General features: G+C 43.1%; 1 protein-coding gene across 1 annotated transcript in view; it reads left to right on the top strand.

The window, feature by feature from the left end:
• Positions 1-14,386, top strand: part of CACNA2D4 (calcium voltage-gated channel auxiliary subunit alpha2delta 4) — a 1,345,448-nt gene that overhangs the window by 1,238,703 nt on the left and 92,359 nt on the right. Inside the window, exon 30 of the mRNA XM_053718853.1 lies at positions 453-497. Coding sequence (XP_053574828.1) covers positions 453-497 — 45 coding nt within the window. The remainder of the gene's footprint in view (positions 1-452; positions 498-14,386) is intronic.

Genomic DNA, 14,386 nt, shown 5'->3' with positions numbered 1-14,386 from the left:
TTTTAATCCCCTAGCTAAGAGCTGGCATACAGGTTAGGAGGCAGCGGCCTGCACCAAAGGTTCTCCAAAGCTGCATACACAGCTTAATAAATAGAGCCCTATGAGTTCCCAGTTAAGTTGTTATACCAGTTGCAGAGTAATAAATGTATTGGAAATTGATACTTTAGGTTTAGCTTGTAATGAGAATTTCAGTATTGACCTTTGTGTATATCGAGAGATAAGATACACAGCTATTTCAAATACAAAAATAAAGTAGCAATTCCCCCCAAGCATTAAATACTATGCAGCTGGCATAAAAAGTCATTAGAAAAACAGTATAGTGCAATAAAAAAAAAAGAAAAGAAAAATGTTTTATTATATTGTTAGCTTAGTAATTTATTTGCATAGTGCAGATGGATCCATGGTTATTGGCAAAAGCACATAATAATATATATACTCTGTTCTGTTTCCAGTGTAGCAGCATAGACGGCTGGTGTCCCCTGAGCTGTGAGGATGAGGTAATAATTTCTGTTACTTAAATTATTAATTCTAATAAATAAAGAGATATTTGCATGGTGTTGGTAATCCCTACACTGTATGATGTAGGCCAGGGGTGTCCAAACTTTGCTCTCCAGAGGTTTTGGAACTACATTTCCGATGATGCTCAGCCAGCATTTTATCTAGCTGAGCATCATGGGAAATGTAGTTCCAAAACCTCTGGAGAGCAAAGTTTGGACACCCCTGATGTAGGCCTTCAAATCGATTTAATGAGTATATGCTAATTAAAGTTGGTAAATGTTCATCTCTTCTAAGAAATGCCATTAATTTTATTACTGACTTCTAACTGAAATCCAAGTCAGACGAGAAATGGGAACTCATGTCAGACAGCTTAATTCTTTCGTAAAATGATGATGTCCATAGTCCTCCATAACATATGGGATATATTTCCTGCTACTAGGAGGAGGGCAAGAACTCCTAAAAGAGCTTTAAAGCCCTCCCACCTCCCATCTCTCTCTCTTAGTTTTGTTCTTGGCCTCATATGAGATGTTTGAGAATAGAGGTTGTTCCAGCTACTTGCTTATGGATTACAAATTGGGAGCTCAGACCTATGTGAGTCCCTAAAGAGTATTGTTTACAAAGAAGAAAGAAAAGACTCGTCACAACAGCTGAATGATACAGGGACACTGGAATATCCTGTTATGTGCACAGCATTTTCTTCATAATTGGAAAGAGTCCACAGCTGCATTCATTACTATTGGGAAATAAGAACCTGGCCACTAGGAGGAGGCAAAAACACCCTAGCCAAAGGCTTAAATACTCCTCCCACTCCCCTCATCCCCCAGTTATTCTTTGACTTTCGTCCCAGGGGGTTGGCAGAGAAGTGTCAGTAGTAATACTCTTCAACATGGGACGGGAGTTTTAAGTAATCCTGTCAGTCTCTCAGTGAGGGCTTGGATGAAAGTTAGAGTCCGGAGATACAGGGAGAGTCTTTCTGCGAAACCATCCCGAATCATATTAACAACTCCACAAGCAATCGACATTGACGAACTTCGCTTTGCTGCATGCTTTCTTCTCTCAATTCCATGGCAGAGGCGATGCTACTATCCGTCACACTTGAAGGGCCTTGTTACTGTTCCACAGCGTAGATTCCCGGTAAGATCGTTTCATTTTACTTCATCATGAATGTACTGTAACATGAAAAATACAGGGTCTCAGTGGGACTCCTTTAGTATCTTGGAATTGAGACATGAGGGTATGACGTAATCCCCTTTTAGTCTTGTTATCAAGATCCTTCCCAGTTTTGTTGGAAAAACAGGGTTACCGTTAGGCTGGTCCTGCAGGTATTTCCGTTCTTCTTAGGCGTTAACCTTCATTTTGCCTCTCATTTAATGTTATCCGGATGAATTTTATTTTTACTTTTATGTTTCCTTTGGGAACTTACTCTGGGATCGATACTCACTGTTTACGTCTGCGGAAGTTTGTTGGGACACGTTCGTCCCATGTTTGTCTGTTTTTTTTTCCTCCCTCTCTGAGGGTGGATTTAGGCAGCTTGACAGTTATGACCCTGGTTGCGGGCTGGTCTTGCTTGGGTTCAGATCTTCTGTCTGGCGGCATATTCAGACACGTGGCGCCTGTTCTACCTGGCTGGTCAGGTTGAGGCGCCCAGTGCTCACAATATTATTTGTGTTTCTTGTTATTTTATTTTACAAGTTTCAGCTATGCTTCTTGAGTGGACTTGCGGGTCCATGTGGCTCACGGGATTGTTTCAGTCCTTAATAGCCGTCTATCTGGTGACAGGGTCAGTGAATTTCTGCTGCGTCACTCTCTGCTGCTTCCGATATCCTTGGGACCTAGAGTATTCCTTCCCACGTGTTTGGAAGGTGGAGGGTTTAGCACCTTTTTTCCGCCGGTCTGGGCCTTTCGGAGGCCCTGAGAATTGTCCTTTTTGGGACCTGTTCCTTTAGTGGTCCATTGAGACCTTTTTGGACTGTGTCCATTTCTCCTTGTGGATCGGGTCACCTTCTGGGGACCTGGATTTCCATTCAGGAATTGGTTGTTCCCTTTTAGGGACATTACACAGTGTGTGTCTCTGGGCTCTGTTTAGGGGTCCCTTCCCAGAGTTGGGAATGCTCTGCATCTCCTTCTTGGGTAGAAGAGGTCCAAGTGGTTTTTCCACTCATATGGTTCAGGTATTTCCATCTATTGTGAGATCTCTACCCATATTTTTCTGTCCTCTGATTTCGTATCTGAGGTTATGTGGAGACTTGCTGTGCTCTGTTCGGGTGACTTGTCCTCACTGTTCCCCTTGTTCTTGGAGTTTGTGGTGTTGTTTGGACGCCTGTTAGACTTTGGAGTCTTTATAGGGCCTTGAGGCTTTAGCTCTTTTGGAGTGGGCTCGTGCAAGGGGTGGTCTCTTCCCTTTGGGTCGGGACTTGCAAGGGATTCTTGCTCTTGTTATCCGGGATAATCTGGATTTTCCCCTGTGGGTCTGTTTTCTATATCAGACAGGGTGTTTAAATTCCTGGAATGGTGTTTATTCTACCCATTTGTGGGGCTCGGGCCTTATGTCCTGGTTCTTCCGGTTGGCAAGTGTTTCACTTGGCGTTTTCACGTATGGATCCCTCTGTGGGTTGTTACCGGACCTTTATGATTCTAGGGCTGGTTCGGGGTGCTCCAGTTTCCAGGGTACTTGGGCTTAGCCTTTTTTCTGGCTGTTCTGTTTTACAACTTGGCCAGATTTCCTACGAGCCAGGGCTCTTTGGGGCTCGTCTTATGCTGGACGTTACGGTTCCCTTGGGACAGCCAACTGATGTAACCTGATGGTGGGCTTTGCTGTCAAGCAAGCTGAAGGTTTGCAGTTTTACAGCTGTAGCTATTGGTCCTTGCATGTGTGTTCGCCAGTTGGTATTTTAAGGGGTCCTTCCATGTTCGTCAATGGCGTGGCCTTGAGTTCTCTTGTTTGGCCTATGGCTTCCTGTCCTATGGACAGGTGCTTATCAATGTTCTCTTTTTCAGGGGGCTAGTTGTCCTCCTTTCGGAGGTATGGTTCCTATTTTTTATTTTTTTTTAGTTTTCAAAGAGTTTTATTGATGTAAAAGTAAATCAACACAGAGAAACACTTACGAAGTGTCAAAACATAGCCTTCATGTAGGCCTAGATTATCACAATAAAATAATCGTACGTTACATACATACAATAAGGGGAGGAGAAGGGGGAGGGGCAAAAAAAAGAGAGAGAAGAAGGGGGGAGGGGAGGCAGGTCATGGGCTATAATCCAAAAATAATAAAAGATAAATGACTGGATGTATTACATAGAGATAGAGGGTTGCCAACTAGGCTGGAGTAAAGTCACCCAATCCTCCCAAATGAGTTTGTGTAAATCAATTTTGTTTAGAGTAAAGAAGATGGTCTTTTCCGTTGAGTTAATATAGGCCATGATGTCCAAGACAGAGTTCCACCTCGGGGGTTTATCTTTTTTCCAACTTCTGGCGATGGCTAACTTAGTAGTGGTAAATAGATAAATACATAAGTAGCTCTGGTGCAGAGGGGGGAAAGGCCAATGTGAAGAAGGACTCTTTCGGGGGACCTTATAGGGTGAATACCTAGCCTTGTTAAAGTAGTGAACACCCTATTCCACAACGTCTTAATTTTGGGGCAGCCCCACCAAATATGAAGGTAATCACCCGGCAAGCCACAGGCCCTCCAACAAAGAGGTTAAGCAATCAGGCCAAGCTTAAATAGTCTCATGGGGACAAAATACCAATGTGTAAGCAATTTGTAAAACGTTTCGAATAGGGTCGTACAGTGAATGGCTTTGGAGGTAAGGTCAAAGGCTTTAGACCAAATTTGTGGTGGGAATGTGGTGTGTAATATGTCTTCCCATTTCAGGAGATGTTCTGCCTTATCTATATTAAGCGCCCCTTCCATTATTAAATAATGTTGAGACATGGGCCTGTGTAGTCTTCTACCTCCCTGTCACCTGGCCTCCCAGGGGGTTAGGGGATGGGGAACTGACGGGGAAAACCCCCATGTCCCGAAGATGCTCTTAAACCTCGTAAATTCAAAATGTAGTCTGGGGGGACAGCCCAGGAGCCCGCGAGCTTGGGGAGGGAGAGAAATTGGTTCTGGGAGTGAGGGCCCACTAGGTCTCTAAACAGCGTAATCCCCAGGTTAGTCCAGGTATTAGGGTGGGAGACCCAATAAAAGACCCGTGATAGGGGATGGGTGTGGAGCGACCCCCGGGTAGTGTTTGTCCCAGGTAAGTAAGCACTCCAGGATAACTTTGTTATTGATGTTTAACTGTCGGTGGCAGTGGGGGGGGGATCAAAACCAGGTCCCGGAGGTGAACATAGTTGGGCAGAGACGTCTGGTCCAGAGCACTCCATTTACTAGTAGGTTCAGCAACTCCCCATTGTGATATATGGGTTAGCATTGCGGCTTCGTAATATCTAACAATTGAGGGTGAGGCAATGCCCCCGCTCGATTTAGGAAACTGCAATACCTTATGGGTCACTCTGACTAGTTTCCCATGCCAAATGTATCTGGTGAACCCGCTCTGAAATTGCATTAACAAGTATCTAGGGAGACGGGCGGGAAGGCAACTAAATAGGTACGTTAATTTTGGAAGGAATGACATCTTGAGAGCAGAAATCCTACGCAAACCTGATAAGGCCTGAAGGTTCCACTTGGACACCAGGGACCGTAGCTCAGAAAGTAATGGGTCGTAGTTGTCATGAATGAGTTGGGTTGCGTTATTTGAGATGTAAATCCCTAAATGCTTGATCTTTTCCTTTTTCCACTTAAAGTTATGTGTATGTAGTAAGTCCAGTATATAATCTGGGGGAAATCCCCAGGAGTACAGTTCCGTTTTGGAGGGGTTTAATTTATAGTATGACATTTCCCCAAAAAGTTTCAGGAGGGACAGTAAGGGGGGGAATAGTATCTTTGGGTGAGGAAGAAAATATCGAGATGTCGTCCACAAACAGCGCAATTTTATGAGAGGTACCGTGCAAAGTGATACCTTCTATAGAAGACTCCCATCGAACGAGCGCAGCAAGAGGTTCTATGGCCAGAGCAAACAAAAGGGGGGATAAAGGGCATCCCTGCCGAGTGCCATTGGACAGCGAGAAGGGAGCCGAACAGAACCCCAGACCCCTGACCCTAGCTGAGGGAGAAGAATATAGTGCCTGAATATGGGAGTGTAATTCCTTTGGAAACCCAAACACCTCCAGGACCTCCCATAAGTATTCCCAACGGACCCTGTCAAAGGCCTTCTCGGCATCAAGTGACAGGATCAAGAAGGGTTTGTTCAGTCTAGTGGCCTCTAGAGCAATGTTAAGTAAGCGCCTGGTGTTGTCGGCTCCCTCTCTACTGGGGATGAAGCCCATCTGATCCTCGTTGATCAGGTTAGGGAGCAAAACAGCGATTCTATTAGCTAAAAATTTTGAGTATATTTTGATGTCCATATTTATGAGGGAAATTGGTCTGTAGCTAGTGTATAAAGAGGGGTCCTTATCTGGTTTTGGGATAGTGATGATGGTGGCTTCTAAGAACTCAGGGCGGAAGGAGCCCTGCGAACCAGAAGCATGAAAGAAACGTTGCAACAGAGCAGCAAGTTCCGCCTTAAAGGTTTTATAAAAGAGGGAAGGGTAGCCATCTGGACCCGGGGCTTCAAGTGGTTTGAGGCGTTTAACTACCTCTTTTGATCTCGGTCAGGGAGATGGGACTCCTCAATGAGTTTTGGTCAGCTATAGATAACGTGGGAAGATTGAGTTGTGAGAGGGTTTGCTAAATTATGGGCCTAGCCATAGAGGGAGGGGACTCAGAAGCCTTTATATTGTAAAGGTCTTCATAGTATTTAGCAAAAAGGGCGCCTATATGACTGAGCAAGGTAGCCGTTTGGCCATTGTGTTTGAACACCGGAATACGGGACTCTTCTTCTTTGTGTCATAATCTATTGGCTAGCAAAGAGTCAGCCTTGTTACCTTTGTAGTAAAACAGTTGTCTGATTTTTATGAGTTACAGCTGTGTACGCTTCAGTTCTAGATTGCAGATATGGGCCTCTATTTAACAAAGTCTGGCGGACCTGATCCGACAGTGCGGATCATGTCCGCCAGACCTCGCTGAATTTGGAGAGCAATACGCTCTCCATATTCAGCATTGCACCAGCAGCTCACAAGAGCTGCTGGTGCAACTCCGCCCCCTGCAGACTCGCGGCCAATGGGCTGCCAGCAGGGAGGTGTCAATCAACCCGATCGTACTTGATCGGGTTGATATCCGGCGATGTCTGTCCGCCTGCTCAGAGCAGGCGGACAGGTTATGGAGCAGCGGTCTTTGTGATCGCTGCTTCTTAACTGCTGTTTCTGGCGAGTCTGAAGACTCGCCAGAAACACGGGCAGTCAAGCTCTTTTTGGAGCTTGATAGATAGGCCCCGTGGGCTTTTAGGGTACGGATTGCCGGTGTTGTGGTGAAGGAGATTTCCTATTCAGTGCCTCTAGATTTTTCAGCTCGCTAAAGGCTTGCGAGAGGGGTAATCCCCAAAACTTCCGAATACTAGCTTGTTCATTAATGATCAGACCTCTAATGGAGGCTTTAAGAGCCCCCCATAGAGTGTCATCCGTGACCGAACCATTATAATTTAAAGCAATCAATTCCCGAATAGATTTCCGCAGTTCTTCCCTAAAGGGGATATCAGAGAGTAAGGTGTGGGGAATGGTCCAAAAGACAGGACTTGGTCTATCAGTGGGATCACTGAGTGCAAGGGAGACCTGGTCATGGTCTGACCATGGGCAGACATGGATTTTAACTTCTCTAATCTGATCTAAGGTCTGGGCCTGGGAAAAGATATAGTCAAGTCTGGAGTAAGTTAAATATGTGAAATCTTTTTCCTGTGAATGGAAGGCTCTCCAGGTGTCATAAAGGCCGAATTTCATCATAAGGGATCTAAAGTTGTGGGAGAGGCGTGCTCTACCGGGAACCCCTGAACTGGTTCTATGTATCTGTTTGTCCAAAAGGGGGTCCCAGACCAGGTTAAAGTCCCCCCCGATGATCACCCTACCCTGTTTATACTTATTAACCAGCTTAAGAATTTTGTGGAGGCATTTACATGGCCAGTATTAGGGAGATATATAGAGGCTATGGTATATAGCTTCTGATTAAGTTTGCATTTTACTATTATGTATCTTGATTGGGGGTCTTTTTCAATGAAGAGTATTTCACACGTAAGGCACCTGTGGAACAGGATAGCCACCCCTCTAGCCTTAGAGGAGAACGGGGCAAATTCGACTTTAGTGTAAATGTTAGAAATGAGTCTGGGGATATTTCCTTCCTTCCAGTGTGTTTCCTGTAGGAGAACCACATCAGGATTGAGAGGGGAAAGTGACCTAAGAAAGATACTACGTTTGCCTGGTGAATTCAAGCCCCTAACATTCAGCTAGATTGCGAGTTTTGCGTTATGAGTGAAAAAGCATCGTTATGCTTCATAACCAGGGAAAGGCACAGACAAATGCTGTGGCGGACATTTTCCAAAGTTATATCTTAGTGAAGGACACCAATGTACATTTGAAATTAAAAACATTATTTTATAGTGCTTGGTATTATTATACTGATGCAGATACCACTGATTCTATAAGCAACCCTCCTCTGGCTATACCCATGTGCCAGTGTCACTACTGTGTCATTATATAGTGCTGGGTGTTATTATACTGATGTAAATACAACTGATCCTATAACCAGCCCTCCTCTGGCTATACCCATGTGCCAGTGTCACTACTGTGTCATTATATAGTGCTGGGTGTTATTATACTGATGCAGATACCACTGATCCTATAACCAGCCCTCCTCTGGCTATATCCATGTGCCAGTGTCACTACTGTGTCATTATATAGTGCTGAGTGTTATTATACTGATGCAGATACCACTGACCCTATAACCAGCCCTCCTCTGGCTATATCCATGTGCCAGTGTCACTACTGTGTCATTATATAGCGCTGGGTGTTATTATACTGATGCAGATACCACTGATTCTATAAGCAACCTTCCTCTGGCTATACCCATGTGCCAGTGTCACTACTGTGTCATTATATAGCGCTGGGTGTTATTATACTGATGCAGATACCACTGATTCTATAAGCAACCCTCCTCTGGCTATACACATGCGCCAGTGTCACTACTGTGTCATTATATAGAGCTGGGTGTTATTATACTGATGCAGATACCACTGATCCTATAACCAAACCTTATCTGGCTATACCCATGTGCCAGTGTCACTACTGTGTCATTATATAGTGCTGGGTGTTATTATACTGATGCAGATACCACTGATCCTATAACCAGCCCTCCTCTGGCTATACCCATGTGCCAGTGTCACTACTGTGTCATTATATAGCGCTAGGTGTTATTTTACTGATGCAGATACCACTGACCCTATAACCAGCCCTTGTCTGGCTATACGCATGTGCCAGTGTCACTACTGTGTCTTTGTATAGAGCTGGGTGTTATTATACAGATACACATCTAGTATTTCCCTCAGGCTTTAGTTATTCCATAACTTATCACCCAATATTGCTAGCAGTCTCTTGACAAACCACTAACTTTATTCACACTACATTTTTTCTTATTCCTATTATTCAATCAAACATATACTAAGGTTGTGGCGGACACTTCAAGGGCTAGTCACGGACACCTTGCCTATCCCTGTTCATAACGATGCTTTTTCACTAACACCGCTATTACAATCTTGTCAGAATAGGTGTACCGCACACCTTTTTGGCCGTTACGCAACGTCATTACCACAATGGGACTCCCATAGCGCCGGTATTACAAGTTTTGCTGTGAGGCCAAAAAGTGAGCAGTACACTCTAAAATGGCAAGATTTGTACCGCCATCTAAAGTCAGTAGTTATGCGTTTTACGCTACAACGCTGTAACATAAAACTCATAACTAAGCTGTCACAAAGTGCACTAAACACCCATAAACTACCTATTAACCCCTAAACTGAGGCCCTTCCACATCCCAAACACTATAATACATTTATTAACCCCTAATCTACCGTCCGCCCACATCACTGCTATAATAAACCTATTAACCACTAAACCGCAAGCCCCCCACAACGAAATATACTAAATTAAACTATTAACCCCTAAACCTCTGGCCTCCCACATCACTACATAAATATATTAACCCCTAACCCTAAGCATAACCCTAACCCTAACACCCCCTAACTTAAATATAATTAAAATAAATCTAAATAAACCTTACAATTATTACCTAAATAATTCCTATTTAAAACTAAATACATACTTACCTATAAAATAAAACCTAAGCTAGCTACAAAATAACTAATAGTTACATTGTAGCTATCTTAGGTTTTATTTTTATTTCACAGCTAAGTTTGTATTTATTTTAACTAGGTAGACTAGTTAGTAAATAGTTATTAACTATTTACTAGCTACCTAGTTAAAATAAATACAAAGTTACCTGTAAAATAAACCTAGCCTGCCTTACACTAAAACCTAACATTACAATAAAATAAATTAAATTATTAAAATACAATTATCTAAATTACAAAAAATAAATAAACACTAAATTACACAAAATAAAAAACAAAATTATCAAAAATAAGAAATCAGCTCTTTTACCTGTAAAAAAAAATACAAACAACCCCCCAACAATAAAACCCACCACCCACACAACCAAACCCCCCAAATAAAAACCTATCTAAATATACCTAAGCTAACCATTGCCCTGAAAAGGGCATTTGGATGGGTATTGCCCTTAAAGGGGAATTTAGCTCTTTTACTGCCCAAACCCTAAGCTTAAAATAAAACCCACCCAATAAACCCTTAAAAAAAGCCTAATACTAACCCCAGACGATCCACTTACAGTTTTCGAAGACCGGACATCCATCCTCATCCAGCTGGTGAAGTCCTCATCCAAGCGGGCCGAAGTCCTCATCAAAGCCAGCAGAAGTCTTCATCCAGACGGCATCTTCTATCTTCATCCAGACGGTATCTTCTATCTTCATCCATCCGGCGCGGAGCGGGTCCCTCTTCAAGACATCCGGTGCGGAGCATCCTCTTCTTCCGATGGTCAACGAAGAATGAAGTTTCCCTTTAAGGTACATCATCCAAGATGGCGTCCCTTACATTCCGATTGGCTGATAGAATTCTATCAGCCAATAGGAATTAAAGGGTAAAAAATCATATTGGCTGTTGCAATCAGGACCCGCTCGCGCCGGATGCATGAAGATAGAAGATGCCCTCTGGATAAAGATAGAAGATGCTGTCTGGATGAAGACTTCTGCCGGCTTCGATGAGGACTTCAGCCCGCTTGGATGAGGACTTCGCCGGCTGGATGAGGATGGATGTCCGGTCTTCGAAAACTGTAAGTGGATCGTCGGGGGAGAGTGTTAGGTTTTTTTAAGGGTTTATTGGGTGGGTTTTATTTTTAGCTTAGGGTTTGGGCAGTAAAAGAGCTAAATGCCCTTTTAAGGGCAATGCCCATCCAAATGCCCTTTTCAGGGCAATGGTTAGCTTAGGTTTATTTAGATAGGTTTTTATTTGGGGGGTTTGGTTGTGTTGGTGGTGGGTTTTACTGTTGGGGGGTTGTTTGTATTTTTTTTACAGGTAAAAGAGCTGATTTCTTTGGGGCAATGCCCAGCAAAAAGCCCTTTTAAGGGCCAGTGGCAGTTTATTGTAGGCTAGGCGTTTTTTTTAATTTTAGGGGGGGCTTTTTTATTTTGATAGGGCTATTAGATTAGGAGTAATTCGTTTTTATTTTTGACAATTTCGTTTTTTATTTTGTGTAATTTAGTGTTTATTTTTTTTGTAATTTAGATAATTGTATCTGATTAATTTAATTTATTTTATTTTATTGAAATGTTAGGTTTTAGTCTAAGGCAGGTTAGGTTTTATTTCACAGGTAACTTTGTATTTATTTTAACTAGGTAGCTAGTAAATAGTTAATAACTATTTACTAACTAGTCTACCTAATTAAAATAAATACAAACTTACCTGTGAAATAAAAATAAAACCTAAAATAGCTACAATGTAACTATTAGTTATATTGTAGCTAGCTTAGGTTTTATTTTACAGGTAAGTATTTAGTTTTAAATAGGAATTATTTATGTAATAATTGTAAGTTGTATTTAGATTTATTTTAATTATATTTAAGTTAGGAGGTGTTAGGGTTAGGGTTAAGTTAGGGTTAGGTTTAGGGGTTAATATATTTATTTAGTGTTAGTGATGTTGGAGGCCAGAGGTTTAGGGGTTAATAACTTTAGTATAGTGGCGGCGACATTGGGGTCGGCAGATTAGGGATTAATAACTGTAATGTAGGTGGCGGCGATGTTAAGGGTGGCAGATTAGGGGTTATTAACATTATGTAGGTGGCAGCGATGTTAAGGGCGGCAGATTAGGGGTTAATAAGTGTATTTAGGTGGCGGCGATGTTACGGGCGGCAGATTAGGGGTTAATAGTTTTATGTAGGTGGCGGCGATGTCAGGGGGTGGCAGATTAGGGGTTAATAACTGTAATGTAGGTGGCGGCGATGTCGGGCGGCAGATTAGGGGTGTTTAGACGTGGTTTTTATGTTAGGGTGTTAGGTTTAAACGTAACTTTTTCTTTCCCCATAGACATCAACGGGGCTGCTTTACTGGGCTTTTATTTCCGCGATTGCAGCTGTTAGGCTTTTTTTTGCAGGCTCTCCCCATTGATGTCTATGGGAAAATCGTGCACAAGCTCGTCAAAGCAGCGCTTGTATTTGGGCGAAGCTTGGAGCTCAACGCAACCATTTTGCCCACGCAAGCCTGCTTTTTAAAAACTTGTAATAGTAGCGCTATAGGGAGGTGAAAGAACGCCGCTTTTGTGGCGGTCATTAAAATCCCTATAGCACTCAAAACTTGTAATCTAGCTGATTATGTGTAATACATTTTATTTTGTTACCATTAGCCATTTACGTAAAAGCAAGGGGGTCGGAAATCCAAAGCCTGCCAGGGAAAATAGGGGGGGGGGGGGGGAAGGGGAAGGAACATAAGAAAACATAAAACTCAAGATAATGCAGCTGAAACATAAAGAAGGTTGTTGTGGTGGAAGTAGTCCACCAAAAGAAGCCCACGATGCAGGCTATATTGGGGGGGGGGAGATTCTAGATATTAACATTAAGGTCAGTGTGGTGTGACCCAAAAAGATGAACAATAATATAACATAGAATATAACATAAAACAAATGCTATGAAATAAATACAGCAGTAGAAAGTTCAGTCATAGATATGTAACAGTTAGCAAAACACATAAAACGACTTTGATGAGTAACAGGACAGCTTACCCAAAAGGCACAAGGTGTAGTAGTAGTAAACGTTCACACCCATGATTGATCAAGGAGCCCAGTCCTGTAGTGGAAGTTGGTGTTTAGATTTTTTCGGCCTTTGCTCTTTGACCTGCCATTCAGGAGCAGAAGCTCTGAGCTTGGCCTGGTTAGGTGCTTGGATATTGCTTGCGGGTGGTCGTAGGCCCAAGGATTCCAAGAGAGAGAAGCCCTGACCCAGGCTAGTAACTGTGTGGGTCTGGTTGTCCTTTGTAACAACTATTCTAATTGTGAAACTTCCGTGACCGGGGAGAACAATCTCCTTTGTTGAAGTGTGTGTTGAGAGAGATCCTGAAGTAGTTAAATCTCCCTAAATCTCTCAGAGAGGGGAGGCCTGCAAAAGGCCTCTTGCAGAATGTGATCATTGAGACTGTAACTGTGGAAGCATACAACCACGTCCCTTGGTTTGTCAGACGAGAGCTATCTGGGCCTGAGGGCCCGGTGGCACCTCTCCAGGGTGTTAGGTTGCATTTCGAAAGAGCCTAATATTTCCTTTAAAAGGTCTGAGAAGAAGGCTTGTAACTCAGAGGGCGATACAGTTTCAGGTATGCCTCTGAATCTTATATTGCTCTTGCGGGACCTGTCCTCAAGGTCGGCCTGCTTAAATTCCAATTGTACAATCTGGTCTGATAAGGTTTCAGAATATGAAAGAAGATTTGTATGGTCAGTGGCCAGGTCATGGTGTTTGCGCTCCAAGGCGTCAACTCGTTTGCCGTACTCGGAGATATCTTTACGTAGTTCAGCTGAGCTACGGTGTATCTCTTGCGTAATGGATAAGGTCTGGACAGCCAGCATTTTGTTCATGGTAGACTCCATGATATATCTAGGGGAGGTCACGCTTGATATGATGCTAGACTGGGAACCTTCATCGTGTGAATCCTGGTCCGCTTGACTGGACACTGACTTGGTAGACCCTTGCTGGGTCGGTAGCAAAAAGTGGTCAAGGACTGTCTTCTTAGGCTTTATCTGAGGTTTGGATTGTCTCCTGCTGGTATGAGGCATGTTGTTACCAGGTATTGGGCTTCAGTGGGTTGTAAAAAGAATGGTCTGCTCTTTGAGTTGTTCCTTTCCATCTGGGGAGCTGCTGGCTCCGCGTGGAGACTTTAGTTGGGTGGTTTTTGGATTGGTACCCGAGCTCTGTTGGAGTGGCTGTGTCCATTCTTCCGCCCTCTTGGGGGCTGGTCTTGGAGTCTCTTTTGTTCCCCTGCTTTCAGATCTGCCGTTGCTTGGACTTGTCCGGCTAGGTGTAGGATCTGAGATCTGTTGGCATCCTTGGGGATGCCAGTGGGCCTTTTTTTTTTTTTTTGAGGTTCTGTGCTTCTCCCCTTTTTGAGATCTGTGAGTAGGTCTGGCGGCCAGTGTTAATTTTGACGGCAAATTTCAATTTAGTCTTAGTTTTAGTCTTTTGACTAAAATGCCATTTTAGTTTTAGTCGTATTTTAGTCATCTGAATTGTTTTAGTTTTAGTCTAGTTTTAGTCGATTGAATCTCCAGTAGATTTTAGTCGACTAAATCTCAAGTAGATTTTAGTCGACTAAAATCTAA

Source organism: Bombina bombina, chromosome 6 (assembly GCF_027579735.1).
Source record: "Bombina bombina isolate aBomBom1 chromosome 6, aBomBom1.pri, whole genome shotgun sequence".
In the NCBI taxonomy this organism is placed as follows: domain Eukaryota; kingdom Metazoa; phylum Chordata; class Amphibia; order Anura; family Bombinatoridae; genus Bombina; species Bombina bombina.
The sequence above is the reverse complement of the archived record's forward strand: the minus strand, read 5'-3'. Positions and strand labels throughout refer to the sequence as shown.